Source organism: Stegastes partitus, unplaced genomic scaffold (genome assembly GCF_000690725.1).
Source record: "Stegastes partitus isolate 25-593 unplaced genomic scaffold, Stegastes_partitus-1.0.2 Scaffold141, whole genome shotgun sequence".
Taxonomy (NCBI): Eukaryota; Metazoa; Chordata; class Actinopteri; family Pomacentridae; genus Stegastes; species Stegastes partitus.
Genome location: NW_007577872.1, coordinates 420,241 through 436,903, shown reverse-complemented (window position 1 = coordinate 436,903; position 16,663 = coordinate 420,241). Strand labels below are relative to the sequence as shown.

The window sequence follows — 16,663 nt, the reverse complement described above, 5'->3', positions numbered from 1 at the left end:
CTCAGTGGCTCCGAGCAGCGAAAGTATTTTTTTTTCTTGCAAAAAAATAGATTTCTGGTAGATGCTCCTAATATGTAACTTAAAACACTATCACAAGGAAGTCAAGTGCCACTTGGCTAACTGTTGTAGCTACAGACCACTCTGTGTAGCTTTACATGATAACAAACAGCAGGAGACCCATGAGGTATGTCTGCAGGTGACCAGTGTTTTGTGACTCACTGTAAAACTAGAGTCATTTCCTTCATTTTTATAGCAGGGAGCAGTAACTCTGGGTGTTTTTTCCACCTAATATCCCGTTTTTTGCTAAATGAAGCTGCCGCAGAGCTATGTATGTGTTTAAATGGATGCCAAATAATGCAAATCATCCCTCTGTGTGGATGGAAGACAGAAGTCGTGAGTGTTTTGTGACTGGAAGCCATAAACCTCACCGTGGTCTCCATGTTGTTGTCTTGACCAGGGTAACTCTACACTTCCTAAATGGAGTGCTAATAGTTTTGGTGTGCACTTGACCTTTGACACAACCTGACATGTGAGTCGGCCTTTTCTTGCTGCCGCCCTCGGGGGGTCCGGGTGAAACACAGTGCTAAGTCACTCAGGGCCCCCCTACTCTGTTATATCACAGTCCACGGGCCTGTGCCTCCGGGCCCGGCCGCCGGCGGGGGCTCCTTGGTGACAGGTATGCGGGGATTTAGGAGATCTACTTTAAAACTCCTGCTAAAATGACTGCACTATAAATTCACAGAAGGCCTGAGCCGGGCTGTATTCCTCAGAGCGACCCGATAGCCATCTGTCTGTCTGTATCTGATTCACGACATCTCCATATAAAAGAGCTGACTGAGAGATATGAACACGGTGAGTAATAATAACGTCGTGAAAAGAATAACCCAGACGAGTGTATTTAATACTTATCATTGTTCAACTGAGCATTCATAACCCTGCCAGAGATCGTCATCTTTCAATGTTAACATCCAATATTATTAGGTATAATAGGGCCGATCATAAAAGAATATTTCATTTCAAGACTCAATGTCAACGTACATATTGAGTTTGCAGCGTGCAGGTCTATTCATATGAAAATGTCTGTCCCTGTTCTGAAAGAGGCAAAGGCTGGTTCAACAGAGCCATCTAGTGGACGCCACTCAGCATCCTCAGTGTGCAGACTGGGAGGGGTTTCATTCTAACATTATTATTATTTCAGCTAAAATTATGCAATAAATCATGAAAATAAAGACACCGCTGAACTGCTGTGTTTCCAGTTAATATAACGAATCGCAAACTCTGGACCTATTAGTGCCTAATTACATTCTTCCTTCTGGAAAACATTAGGAATCAGTGGACCTGTAAATTTAGGTTTTATTAAAATATCCTCCCTCCAGATCCACCACCAGAGCTTCCAACAGCATCCTGAGAGCTTCCTTTACAGATTTGCTTAACATCACCTGTGAACAGGTAAAGGCGCTACAGTCTTTCCCAGTTCTTTCCATTACTGCTTCTGCAAAAAGTTCAAAGCTTCAGCAATTGTTTTAAAACTTGAATCAAATTGTTCAAAACGAGACTGATTAAAGCATTTCAGCACCACGGTTCTGACTTTCACAGCCTTCATTAGTGCTGTTTTGAGTAACAGGAAGCTATTTTTGGCAAATAAGCTCCAATAAATCCACCAAAAAGCAGCCGTAATGACGCTAGCAGCTAGCTGGTAAACTCTGCAGGGCGTTGAGATGCTTCTCTGGATCTCAGCTAATTTGTAGAGACAATCTGGAGCCTTTCTACAAAATCAGTTCATTATAGTCAATGTATGATTTGGCTAACTGGTTTCACCAAAACCCAACAACCTCAGTCACACTTAGCAGCCACACAAAGCTGCTTATGAGCTCTTTGAGTCAAAATACAACAGATTTAAGCTGCACTTATCAATATTTTTACATTAGATGTGGGTCAAACGACTACAAGTAACGTGAAAGGGCGTCTTGTAGAGATAATTCCTGAGAATCACCAGCTGACGCTACAGTTTCCTTCAACTTAATGGTGCATTTTAGTGCCATGCTTTGGTTTTAGGTGTGTTTTGGTTCACTTTTACACCTTTCATCAGTGTTGTTTCCAGCAGCAAACAGTTATTTGAGGCAGAGACGCTCCAATAAACCAACTAAACAGCCGCCATAATGACGTTAGCGACTAGACAATGACCTTCAACGTTTTTCCGACTCTCAGCTAATTTGCAGAAACAATCTGCGGTCTGTGCTACAAAGCAGCTTCATCATATTCAGGATATGTTTTCGTTATCTGGCTTTACTAAACCTAAAAACCACACTAACTGGTGGTCCGGTTCAGAGCGTGTTCACATAAAAGGGCCGCTGTTGTCACCAAATAATGCAAAATGAACATGTCCAGAGCTGCTTATTTCTTATAGATCAACAATCTATAATCCTGAGCCAATATGAGGAGTTTTAACATTTAATACAGGATAAAAGCAACACAGCAGCCAAAGCAGGAAGTAAAGCTGTCAAGAAGCTGCCACCTGTGTCAGTGAGTAAGTGTCTCCATGCATCTCAGTGTCACTGCCCCACGAGTACATCTGACCATATACAACTACGTCTTCTATTAAATTAATGTGTAGCTTAGATGTATACGTCTTATTCTATGAGCTGCAGCCCCGGTGATGGTAAATCGTCTTGGCAGCAAGCAAAGAACAAACATAAAAACATCATTCAAACAGGTAAGTACTGCAAATCTTAGAAGGTCAACAAGTACCAGACTGGGGTGCTTTATCAGTCTCTTGTTTTAGGATCGTATCGCTGCACGAAGGCCTGTGTGAAAATAAAACTGCTTTCAAATGTTTTGTTGTCAATGTGAAAAATGAATAATAAACCAAAGCAGGCCGATGTTTCCTCGACTGGGAGTCTGTCTCTCTTGTATTGATGCTTTTCAGAGAAGAAAAAAAAAAAAGGTTGAGACGAACTCAAACAACTCTGGCATCCTCAGAAACCCTCTCACCGAGCTCCGCGGGAGCTTCTAAAAATAGCCATGCCATTGTGTTTTAATACTTGCTTATCTGTTATCTCAACCATAAATTTCTCCAGAGCAGGTTAGGTGAGCAGTGACCATGGGGATGAACCCCAGAAAGAACTGAACCAAACCTGGATTTATCTCGCTAACCGCACAAGCATTTTTCATGGAAACAAGTCCGGTCGCAAGAACACAGCTTCAAATGAAAGCTCATGTTGTCAACTGGAGGCGTACGAAGGCAAATTTTCACTAAACATATTCAGAAAACTGTAAAATAATCTGTTAAATGTTGTGTTTTTACCTTGTTTCTATCCCCCTCAGTAGCCAAAAAACAACACAAACAAACAAGCAATACACAAATAAATAATCAACTTTACATTTTAACTAAGCTAGCATCATGTGGCGCTACATATTTCATGCTTCTGGATGTTCAAACAGGCGACAGCTAGCAGTAATATGTCAGCGTTAGCATCGTAACCCTGCATCAGATGTTAAGTATTTGCAAAATGCAATTCCAGCTTGAGTGACTGTTCGCTAACAGCTGTGAATTTATCTTTATTTAGAGATAATATGTCAGCGTAAGCGACGCTTTAGTTTGGCCAACAATCCAGAGAACGTCTTTATATAATGATAGAGTACCAGTATGTCGAGTATTAACCAAAAATAATAATAAAGACAATAATAAATAATATAAATAAAATTAATGCTTCTTCTTGATTTTTGTTTTCTTGTATATTTATGTATATTTATAGGATTGTACCTTTAACGGTTATTAATACTGGGAGGTCTTGGCCTTAATATTTAAATGATTAATTCATAATAAATGATAATATTGTGGGGTTTTAATATTTATTATAGTCAAGAAAAGCTGCATTTTACACAATTTCTAAGGGCTTCAGTCCTTAATATTGAACATAATCCAAGTCTTAAGCAGCACTGTGGGGTCTAGTTGTGTTTTATTTATTTAAATCTTCGTCATGCCCCCATTTATGATGACAATGAAGTTATTCTATTTAAAATAATTACTGTGTGGTTTTAGGCTTTTAACATTTAAAATTTCTCAAATTAATTCACATCTATAGGATTTAAATGTGAATATTTAACCTAAATATTTAAAACAGCTGGGTTCATTTGTAATTGCAAACTTTAAATGTGCTGTGAAAGTATTTTAATTCTGTTTCACACGCTCAGTTTTTATGAAATGTGGGTCAAACGTGGCTAACTTTAAGCTAACAACCAGAACAGGTGCATGTTAGCTTGATAGGACCGTTTAAATGCTCATTATTTGATTATTCTACGCCAATTATCTTAATTATTTCTGCCATAAAAAAAACACCACAAAATACCAAAATCATCCTAAAACAAATACTGCAGCCAATATAATGCTAAATAAACCACCTTACCTGAACAGCTGCTGAGGTTTTCACGCTCTTCCCGGTGAATAATGACGGTTTTAAAGTTCAGAAAATGACGCAGCTTTGTTCGGATATTAAACCACGACGTGTTGCTCCGATATAAATGACATAAATCCGTGTTTCTAGAAGTTCTTCTGCTCCTCTCTCATCGTTCTTCGTGTCTCTGTTTCCGTCCTTTTGCTTTGTTTAATCACAAATCGATCCGTTTTCATCGTCTGTTCACGTCTCATTAGCTCAGCTAGCATTAGCCGCTGCTGTAGCCCAACTGCGGCGGGTGCGCTGTGTTGCCAGATTGGTGATGGCTTCACCCTATTAGCCACGTAAATTAATTTTTATTTAAAAAAAAAATATGCGAAAATGTTGCGTATACTGTAATATAGTGTTTCTCTATGACATATAATAAATTATCCCACACTAGCATACTTACTATTCATTTACAGTATCATGTGTTGCTGTAGGAAGCTAACAAAACTGGCAACCCAGCAGTTAAAAAAAGTCAATAAAAAGTTTTGTTTTTCCAATTTCATAGCCTACACCTTTATCTTGTTTATGAGCAGTGACGCTGTTGGGATTTTTTTTATTTTTTTTTTTATAAAATATGCCTTTTAGTTGTGTTATATCATAATTTTTAGCTCTTGTCTTGCAGGTCGGCAGCCATTTTGTTGGCAGCTATTTCAAGCTAATGAGACCAAATGTTTATTCCAAACTACCGAATACATACTACTGGTAAACATGGTTAAGCTTTCTAGGAATGTGCAGAATTAAACTGTTCAATTAGCTTGTTTTGCAGTTTGCTACAGCCGGATTAGCTGGTTTGTGGTTATGGAAAGCGGAGGCAAACAATAGCATGCTAACGTGTAGCATCCCCTTATGCCCCCTTGATTTTGTTAAAACGATTTTTCCCCAAAGATGAATAATTATCACATTAATGTCTAATTATGCTCGTTTTCCTGGCATTTCTGTTGCTTTGGAAGCACAAAGCATCAGTGGCTTTTCATCAAACTTGCAGCAATTTTATTTCCATTTTCATGTACACACTGGTTTGGTCATGTTTTATTTTATATGTGGGTTGTGTATTCATATTATATAGTGTTTTTAGCTAATCAATAGCTTCATAATGACACTAAAATGCATCACAAATGATCAAAAATGGTGTCGTTCTTGCCTGAAATACTGCATTTTTGCCAAATCACTACACTAGTATATTAACCAGTTCCAAACACAGACCAAGTCTCCATCTAAATAAATGTTAGGAGAGCCATAACTGGGATTTTTATTATTCACCTGGAATAAAAACTGCATGTATAGAATTAAGAGTCAAATCTGTTCAAATCTGCTTAGATGGTTTTGTGCCCCAGAAACACATTTTAGTGTTCTCCTTTCCAAACAGTGCTGGGAGCCGGAGCCATCAGGTGTTTGTGTAAATGCATCCGGTACCAGCTACACCTGTCAGTCCTCCTTTGTGATATCGCCAACGTGTCGACAAACGCCACAAGTCATTTTTGTTCTGGAGCTGAACCTGCAAACCCCAAACCCTGCTGTCAGCATGATTTAAACGCTCAGCGCTCGCAGATGCACTTCCAGTGTTAGAAGCTGATGACGATCAATTATTCACACACACGCAGTGAGAACTTTTCAGTCCGTTTGTCTATAATTCATGTTATTGACCTGCCACGTCCTCCTGAAAACCTGCGTTTCCCTTTAAGAAGCCCGCCCGGGGACAGAGGTGTAAGCAGATATTTCACATTCCTTTGGACAGAAGTGATAAATCTCTTTGCGCACACGTTTGGATACAGCAGAACAAAAATTCTTGTCTCTCCTCTTTAGCGGGGAACCGGGGCTGCGGGAGCTCGTTCGTCTTCATTCATCGCTCTCAACCTCCTCACACTTTCCTCTCATAACTCACGCCTCGCTATATATAACCAGCCGCATTGTTCTGCTCCTGCACATCCAAACTCACTTAATCTGGGCCGCACAATAAGGCGAATAAAGATAAATATCTCAATCTGTGCTATTACTGTCACATGCTATCTGGATGGATCGTGGGCAGGGCAGGCAGGCAGGCAGGCTGGAGGCTTTTATCTGTTACTGCAAAAAAAAAAAATGAGAAGGAGCCGGCGTAAAACAACAAAGATAATACATTTAATATTGTTTCTCTTTTGGGCAATGCGAGATACAATGTAAACATGTACAGGATACAAAAAGAGGAACAAGACTTGTCAAAATGAAACGGTAGATAAGAAAAAAAAACCAAAACAATGCCCTGTTTTCAAAAGGAACGTTTCATGCTGGCCCACAGTGAGCCGATGTTCTGAACAGACCGCCACCGGAACCAAGCATCCTTCTGCCTCCTCCTTTGAAAACAAGGTGTTAGCAAGGGTTAAACACAATTTGCATAACAACAATGGTAATAAAAAAGGAAATAAGAAAAAGGAAAATTGAAGAGAAAAATGAAAGAATAGCACCTCCTTTGGTCCAACTCAAGGCCTGTGGTTGTTGTTGTGTTTGGTAGCGGGTTGTTTATGTCACAATTTACAGATCAATGGAGTTTGTTGTTTGGCACGCAGCAGGGCGATGACGAATCCCATCCTACCAACGCAACAGCGAGGCTAAAAAGCTCCACCTTTTATACCACGAATTCCACCTCAGCTGTCACTCGGCATCAATCATCACTCCCGACAGCTCGCCCAAACGTGGCGGAGCTCCCACGCGACAAAAAGGCAGCTCTTGATGAGGAAGCCGACGCGGCGTCTCGACCGGCTCGAGGTTAATTAAGACACGCTGTTGTGCTAATTAGAAACGGGGGGGACTCAAACGGAGACAAAGAGCGGCGCCACGGAGACGCCTCGTTCCTCGACACGAGCCTCTTTCTCTGGAGCTCGGCGACGGCTCCCGCTGATGCCCGCTGGCGCCTCAAACAATCCTGTGAGGAAGTTTTCACAACGACACAAATAATCTGCATTTTCTCGATTCGCAGGGGCTTCTTCTTCTTTTTTTAAACTTATTTTTCACCCTAACTGCTTGAGAAAAAAGCCCCGCAGCGTCTCTTGTTCTCTTCTGTCTTTCCTCACACTCAAAAACTAGATAATAATTAAAAAACCTACTAAAGCATCGCCCCCCTTCCCCCCATTCTCGTCTAAATACGTCCCACCTGCTCCCACTCACTTGCTCAAACTTTCCTATCAAACCTCCTCCCATCAAACAGAGCCGAGTGACTTCTGAAGCCCTCTTTTTTTCTCTTGATTTCCCTCCTTTACAATTAAAGCTCGTTTCATTACAAACCCTTCAAACACATCGTCTGGTTATTTTCCCCGCAAAAACACAAAGGAACAAGGGAGACAAGGATCCATCATCTGAAGCTCTTTTTCTTTTGTCTCATTCCAAAAAAAACTTTTTCCGACACCCGAGCTCGACTCCCGCACCCTCAGGGCTCCATGAGATCTGACGACGCCGGCAGTGAAAGGAGCTAAAATCAGACGTGGGAATCGGCTCGGCAGCTCTTGGGCGGACGGATGGAGGCCGAGACGAGCCGCTGTGGCGTGAACTCTTTTGTCTCTCGTGGCTTCAAAAGAGCGCCGCAATTAAAACGTTGTTTGATGTAATGAGATTTCGCGGCTCGGGTTCGGGAGCGGAGAGCTCATTAGGCCGGCCGGGCGGTTAGCAGGAGTTCCTCGTGTTTCAGGTGGAATCAGCGCCCGTTGGCCTTTCTTCTCCATCAAAGCTCCTCTCACCTCCAGAAAATCCACCACTGATCCATCATCTGTCTCCCTGCTTTCCCGCTCTCGCTTACAATCCTCTCTGACCTTCTCTTTTTTTCTCGAGCGCACCTGCAAAACAAACCATCTCATCGTGCTAAGACAAACTCAAACTCCCCAAACCCAGGAAGCCTCCGAGGCGTCGCCGTCGCTTCGGCCCGAATGTGTCGAGGAAGGAGGAAGATTTAAAAGGACGAGGAGCCGAAACCGTCCGTTTGTCAGAATGAAAGGAAAGGGAGGAATGACACGGAGCTGCCTCACCCGGCTGCCCTCCGGAAACTCATCGGCTTCATTCCAGATCACATGCTCTGTCTTTTTACTTTACCGCGCCTTCACCAAGCACCTACTGGTCCATGCAGTCTGCAGACGATTGAGACGTACCGCTGCATCATAATAGGGAACCTTAAGCCGTCATCTGATGTTTAAAGTAAAGGATTGTGGGTCAGAATGGCCAGAAAAGCCTGGAGGTGGTCCAACATCCAGGTATTTTGGACATACAACGCATTGGGACGTGCATTTCCTGTGGCGGGAATGACTCCTCATCATCACTCCATCAGCAAAAAACATCGGTAAATAGTTCAAATAGTAAATAAGCTTGTTCACTCTGAGCTGAGAGTTATCGGAGAAGACGGATACCACTCTTGTGTCCGTACTCTAAGTTTTAAGAGGAGCCTGTTAGCCTAGCTTAGCATAAAACATGAACCTGGGGAAACAGCGATCCTGGCGTCGTGCAAAGTTGAAAAACAGTTTGCTAATTAATGCATCGTCTCTTGTTAGTTTCACCAAAACTAAAGTGTAAAAATGGCAAGTTGAGGTTTTTGTGGATTAGTTTCTAGCCGTCGTCAGAGCTTTTAAATGCATGTTGTGATCGGATCGTCATTGGTGCGTCATTTCTGTTTGCAAAGACCAAATGTGTTGTTTTTAGCTGTGGGAAGGCAGCAATGCCCTCCTGTGGATAGTCTGCTGGTGTTTAAAAAGAAGGAGAAGAACAAATCTACAGTTGTTGTTGCCTTTAAACCCTCTGAGCAACAAAACCTGCTGCTGGGTTTGAAAGTCTTGAAAATCTCCAAAATTACAGCATTTATACGTAAAGAATAATCAGATTTTTGAACTTTCTTAGTTTTCCTTGAAGATACTCCTTGTGAAATGTCAGAATATTCACCAAATCTAAGTTTAAAGTCATGATAATTCATCAGAATCTCTTCTTTTTACATGTGTTATGGGAAGAAAATGCCAAAAATGTGCAGTTTGCTCGAACCAGATTCTGCTAAAAATCAAATATTCGGTGCTTCTCGACATAATCCTGAAGCAGTTAGTGGCTCAGTTGTGACCAACAGGCTGCTGCTGAATGAACGTGGACACACCTGGACCCGACCACCTCTGAACGTGCACCAGAACAGTGAGTTTTACAGGCACTGACAGATATTTTTAGTGTTTCGCACAGCCAGGTTAGCTGTTCTCCTGCTCCAAGCTGCTACAGTCAAAGATCCTCTCCAGACACGTTTTAAGACGGAATAAAATACTGGTTGGAATATTTAGCTTCAGCTGTCGTTATGCTAAGCTAAGCTCCTATTTGTCACTGAACTGTGAGCGGTTTCCAGTTGTGATGCCACGAAATAAAACTGAACAGTCAGGTTTAAACTGAGCATCAGATAAATGTGGAAACGGTGTTCGAGTATCGAACTCTGCAAAAAGTGCACAAAGAATGATATCAGTCTTTTCAACTAACTCTCAGCAACAAGGCCCAACATGTTTAGTAAAAGGTGGAGCTTAACTGAAGGTTTCTTGGACGAACTCTTCAGCTGTGTTCACCTGCAGCTCATCAGTAAGGCCGGCCGAGGCTCAGCGCAGAGAAAAATAAAGGATTTTCTGTTTTTTGGCGTACATCTTGGAAGTTGATGGATTGAACTGAAACGGCCTGAAGGAGCGTTCACCTCGCCGCTCTCTTGTTTACCGCCGCCGACGGTTCCAAACGTCACCTTCGCCGCCGTGAGTGTTGAGGAGAAAAAAAGCCGGTTTGACAGCGGTGGGTTAAATGTCAAGAGAGGACACAGTCCAGAGGGAAAACAAACCAACAAACTGGAAAAAAAAAAAAAAAAACGAAGAAGAAGAGGAAGAAGAAGAAGAAGAAGAAGAAAACAACAACACAAAAACTATCAAAAATCCATTCAGGCACGAACGTGACAGCTCAGAGCAGGGCCGCCGAGGCCCCTGACGAAGGGCCGAGACTCTCCATCGGTGAAGGAGATCCCAGATGACTCGCCGCTGTGTGTTTCTGCCATTCACAGATCACCGTCCACTGCCGGAGGAGCAGCAGCTCAGTTCATGGCGTCAGGAGATAACGAGGTGTCACATGCGGCTGCTTTGGTCCAACGATTCCTCGGATGCTTTCAGGGCCTCGCACATCTGCTCTTTCAGACAGACTCAAACATGACACACTTGAAGTGATGGTAAAAGCTCGTGACTGGCAGTTTGACCGGGAGCGTCGCCTCCCGGCGCATGTAATGGCAATGTTCTGATATTTTTTTATTTTTTTTCTCTCCTCTTGTAGAAGCATGATGCGTTGTTGTTTTTCTTTTGTTGTTGTTGTTTTTTTTGTATCATCTATTGCACATTTCCTCGCGGGTACATTTCAGAATTTAGAGCAAAAAGAGGAAATTAAAACAAAAAACAAACAAAAAAAAAAAAGATAGATGCTACACAGCTAAATGTACGCTTGACACAGAGCGATTCCCTTGCAAGTAAGTTCAGCTCGATCAAACAAAGCGATATGCAATAATAATATGTGCTGGAGCGAAACGTTAAGAGTGATTCAACACATTTACATAATGCCATCGTCTCAATGAAAGGGGGCCTCATTAATTACATTAATACGACCATAAATGAGGATCTGTTTGAATTTCCGTCGACTGCCGAGGCAGCATTCTGACTTGAGTCCTGATAAAAAAAAATAATGCTTTGAACGAGGGAATATGGTGATTGTCAAACCGTGATACGATATTAAACCATTCATAATAAATACGCTTTAATCAGGCATTATGTAAAGCACAATAAAGATGAAGGAAGTGCCCATGATTTGCTAAAGTTGCAGAACACAGCATAGAGGGGGACAAAAAAAATCCCAAAAAATAAATTATTGCCCGATACAAAACAAAACAAAAATTACAACTTTTAGCTGCACTGAGATTTAAAAAAAAACAAAAAACTGAAAAAAACATTTAATTTCTGTACAGTTTTTGGGGAGACTCACTGACCAGCAGCGCATTTCTTATTGCACTGAGGTAGGGAAGCGACCAATCATCACACAATCATGGTGTAGTACCTTTAAGCTTCCACAAGAGGTCTCTGTTTCTCCAATTCTACCCAGAGAGACTTACTGTGTTCCTCTCACTTGAGTTGAAGAAGGAAAAAAAATTAAATAACTACAAAAAAACTCCACCAATAAATAATATGCTGAGTATTTACTGCATCTTTACATTAATGCACCATAAAAAAAACATTTTTAAAGTGCACTAATTCACAAAACAGAACCACTTCGTTCCTCATTATTGCCACTGTGCGACCACGGAGTAACAAACAAACAAACAAACAAACAAAAAACAAATATGGTTTTGTTGAAATAGATAACCGCCATCTAGCAGGTACTGTACTTTAATACTATGATACTGTCCAGCAGAAACATAATGAAAGGTTAGTGTTCAGCCTCGTACGTACGGAGAGCTCACACCGTTCGTTAGAAAATGTATTTCAGCAGTCTTGAACATCAGCCGTTTGAATTTTGGAAGTTGTATTTTAGCTCACTTCTATACTGCGGGAGACTTGTTTCTAACTTATTTCATTTATGTGATTTTATACAGTTTTGAAGATGCGAAAAACCTAAACTAGGAAACAAGATAATAAACTGTCAAGCCCAATACTGCACAGCAATATCTAATATTACAATTTAGTTGTTTACATCTTGTTCTGGATCAATAATTTTACAAAAATGTATCAAGTGCTTCCAGGAAAACATTTATTTTTCAGTTCAGAAACCTCGTTTTAGGCATTTTGGTGAACACACTGTATCATTTGTACCATAAATAAACAATAAAATCACAAGAACTGCCAATGAAATGATATTTCTCTTTGGTTTGATCACATTTTGGGCAAAATGCTATGCAGATATATCCCTGGGATTCAATTATATCACCGCATTTCCAGTATTTATTTAATATATCACCGCGACAGCGGCCTTATTATATGTATAGAAAACTAAATATATACAAAATCAACTGTTCCTGGAGCTAACAACACACTAAATCTTTGTAAACTAACTGTTTTCATCTTTTGAGGTTACTACCTACCTAGATATGAGGTGGTTTGGTTCTGGAGGTTTTTTTTCTAAAATATCCGACTGTTTCAAGTTTCACAGGTTGTTTTTAAACACATTTGTTTTCCCAAACAGTTACATCTGGGATTAAAGACATGAATATTAACATATGTCCGTGCCTATGCCAATTAATCAGACTGGAGCGCCAGCTGTATGTATGTTCACTTCAGGTAGGAGCTTTAACTTTTCCAATTCCAGGCTGTCGGTGGAAAACAGATGTCACAAGAAAGCAGAAATAATTCTCTAAGGAAGACTTGCATCAACACAAGACGCTGCAACATGTACAAACTAAATAAAAGTCGTGATAACGAGATTTAAATACCGTCTTTGATGACTTGTGACTTAAACGAATAAATCTTCTGGTGACTCGAGTCCCTTAAATCGTTTTTTCTTTGTTTGATCTGTGCATCGGACCAATTAGAGCGCTCTAGATTTGCACTTTGTTTGCACTCGATGATGGAGCTCTTCATTGGGAATACTCCTGGTGGTGTTCGTAGGACTATGGCACTCTTAAAAGATTTGGTTGGTTTCATGTTTTGCCATCCACCATTTAGGACCACCATTCAGGTGATCAAATACAAAAGGCACTTATCGGCCATCATAGTCAGTGATGGGCAGGAATAAGCATAGCTGTTACCCTGCTCAGCTTCTCTACGACCTCTTTAAGAGGTTATCGCTCCCATTCATACCGTTTTATATCTCAAAGACACCGTCCTCCTCAGTCCTCCACGTTTCTGCCGATCATTCCCAGGCAAAATATTTAAAATCTTCCTTTTTTTGTATAAATTTTAGTAAACCAGCACTAAAAGTGTCTTTCCTCATCAGGTTAAAACATTTCTTTTTACACTCATAAATGTACATTTCCAAGGACATATTGCTTACGGGAGATTGCGGGTAACATTCTTGAAGAGTGATGCCACCCAGGTCTTTGGAGACATCAGAGGGGGGAGGAGGGAGAAGGATGTGGGGTTTATTTTTTCCTCTCTAGGTAGTTGGAGGGGACCCAGCCCTTGCGGGGAAGCAGGCTGTCCTGCACCTGGCAGTACCACCATCCATTGGGGTTTCTCTCCAGAACCTCCAGACAAGTGCCCTCAGAGAAACCCATCGTCTCCTCATCGCCACGATAGTCAGCAATGGACACGTACACGTCCCTGCCAAGGTTGTTGTGGATCAGCTGGCTCTTCTCGATGGGTTTGGGCCGAACTGTGGACACGGGTATGCCGTTGCGCTGGTTAACTCGGCTCAGGGCGTCTTGGACGTTGCTTGTGCTGAAGGCGCTGCCCGAAGACAAACTGGAGCGCTCAGCGGGCCTCGTCTGACTTTCAACCACCACATGAGGACGTACGGTGCTGAAGGAGGCATTTCGGCGGACACCAAGAGTTGCAGAGCCAGAGCCATAGTGGTCGCTCCTGCCGAGGGAGTCGTTTCTCCTCAAGGATCCCGTCATGTAATGGGTGTCCTTCGCTGGCTGTGTTGTGGTCACAAAAACAGACTGAGGCCTCACTGCCACCTGGCGTACCCCGTTCCTCATCCGTACACCTCCATTAACCATCCCGGATGGTTTAGAGAACCCACCAGGAGGCTTGGAGGGGATCGGTGGCGTGTTCCTCCGCAGGCTTTGATGCTGGGTCAGACCCTGAATGTTGATGTTATTGAGGGCCAACACATGCTGCTCATTTTTCTCCAGGCTGTTGGACTTACTCCCACCACTCCCATGTCCATCTGACTCCAGCCCACCAACATCGGCCACTTGTCGGACAGGCTCCAGGTAGTATGAAGGAGCCCAGCCCTCCTCGGAGCCCCAGCGGATGTACCACCAACCACTCTCCTGCTTCTCCAGAACATCCACCTCCACTCCGGCTGGGAAACTGATCTCAGAGTCTTGGACCTTCTTGTAGGCGTCCAGGGAGCGGTAGAGATTGGGGCCTTCCACGTCTGAGTCACCACGGCTGCCTTTGGAGTAAACAGAGGAGAGATCTGAGGTACTGCGCGAACACATCGAGTCCTCTGAAGAGATAACGGAGGCGGTTTCAGAGTCGTCCCCTCGAGAAGATTTGAGGCCATGTCGATACTGACTCGTAGGCCTCAGCTGCCTTCTCAGAGAGCTGATGTCCATCCTCTCGGGACTCTGCGGCTCTGATTTGGTCAGAAGGGGTTTAGGTCTGACCGAAGGCTTTGGCCGGGTGGAGGGGCTCTGGCCTATCCTCTGCTCCACATCCCGGTTGAAGGTCTGGCCTTTCTTTGGGCCTCTGCTCAGTTCATCCAATGAAGAGTGGGAGCTGTTGTCCTGGGAACGGAGGCTGATATCCATGTGTCTGCCCAGGGTCTGGCTCCTCCGATGCATCTCTGGTGTCATGGTTTTCATGGGTCTACCGGCTAAAGGTGAAGATCCGGACGGTTTTCGTGGGACTGTGGAGGAGTGGTAGCTCCTTGGGGAGTTGGGCTCGCTGGAACCTTTAGCTAAGGTTCCTTCGATGCCACTGCTTGGCCTGAAGCCGTCATTCTCGTAGATACACTCCTCTTTAGTGACCTCCTCTACGGACCTGAAGGAGGTTCTCCGATGGGTGAACACCGGGGAGGCCTTGCAGACAGGAGGCGAGGCTTTACAGGAGGGAGGCGAGTTGCGGTACTTGTCGCCGACCACGCTGCTGATCTTCACATCCAGGGAACGCTCGTCCTTCAGAGAATCTACGTCAGACTCGCCTTCACACCCGATTGCAGGAACATCATATTCCGGTTCCTCGTACACCGGCCTGCTCGGCGGCTCTGTGGCTTTGGAGGCAGAGTTAGCAGGAGGGGGGGCCTCCTCCGAGTCCTGCTTTTTGACGGGCGGAGCTGGCGGCGGGACTTTGGGGCGGGTCAGAGTGCTGGTCCGACGGCTGAGGTTGGGCTTCTTGCGCTTATCGATGTACGAGCAGGGAGCCCAGCCTTCCATCTCTCCGATCTGCACGTACCACCAGCCACCAGGGTTCTTCTCGATCACCTGCACAACAAAGAGACAACAGCAAGTAAGCAACAAATAGTTGTTAAATTTTCTAAATATGGTAAAAAGAGAGGGACGAGCCACATGCTGAATTACAGCAGTATGAAGGGTTTAGTCCATGTAACACCTTGGAGTTCTTTGTTCAGTTTGCTCCATATAAATGAATCAAGTAAAAAATGGGTTTGAAGAGTTCCTCATTCTTTTTTTTTTTTAAATTCACATAGTTTCATTCTTAATCATTATTGTCTGGGTTATTGCAGGTTATTCGCTTGGACTCTAATAATAATATTAACAATAATAACCTTTATCTTTTGAGCACTTTTCAAAATCCACGTTACAAAGTGCTGTACAAGTCCGCAAAATCACAAAAACATCATAAAAGTCATATAGCTATCTAAATTTAGAAATTACAGATCAAAGAGATAAAATAAAAACATGGTGCATAAAACCAAGCTTAAAAACTGGCAGGATAAACTGAAGTTTTTATGTAGATTATTCATAAAAATCAAGTTCTTCCAATTAGTATAACCATGTAATTAAAAAGTGTTTTTTAAGTGCTATGTGCTGAAATGCTGGAATTATGAAGTTTTTAAGTGGGAACATTTAAAAAATTATATTGCTGCAATGTTTTGTAGGTAGGTAGAAGAAAAATGTTATTATTGAGCCAATTTTATTCAGTTATCTTATCTTATTCAGTTCACTTATCTTATTTTATACTTAAATCTCTTCTATTTTTTATTTTTTTGCTCTTTGTTTTGTACTTTATTCTATATTGCACTGAAGGAGCTGCTCTCAATCTCATTGTACATGTGTATAGTGACAATAAAGGCATTCTATTCTATTGTAGTCTAGTTTTCTTAAATTAAACAGAATATTAAGTTGATAGAATTTCCAGAAAAAAATTTGTCAACAAAACTCAACAAAATAATGACCGCAACGTAAAAAAAAAAAACTTCATCTAAATCAGTAAATTAGACTGTTTTATCTTGCAACCATGTACTTAAGTAAGTGGATTGAATTTTCTTTTTAGAGTGCAGGGGCAGCTCTGTAAAGCAGTGCACATTCAGACGCCATACTTTTTGCATTGCAGTGGTAAACATTTGTCTGCCTGCTCCAGACTCAATGAAAAACACTCTTT

At 42.3% G+C, this 16,663-nt stretch overlaps 1 protein-coding gene across 2 annotated transcripts in view; it reads right to left on the bottom strand.

Moving 5' to 3' along the window:
• Positions 1-6,538: 6,538 nt before the first annotated feature.
• Positions 6,539-16,663, bottom strand: part of sh3pxd2aa (SH3 and PX domains 2Aa) — a 140,306-nt gene continuing 130,181 nt past the window's right edge. For both annotated transcript variants that reach the window (XM_008278999.1, XM_008279001.1), the window contains one exon: positions 6,539-15,525. In XM_008278999.1, coding sequence (XP_008277221.1) covers positions 13,513-15,525 — 2,013 coding nt within the window. In that variant the 3' untranslated portion in view covers positions 6,539-13,512. The remainder of the gene's footprint in view (positions 15,526-16,663) is intronic.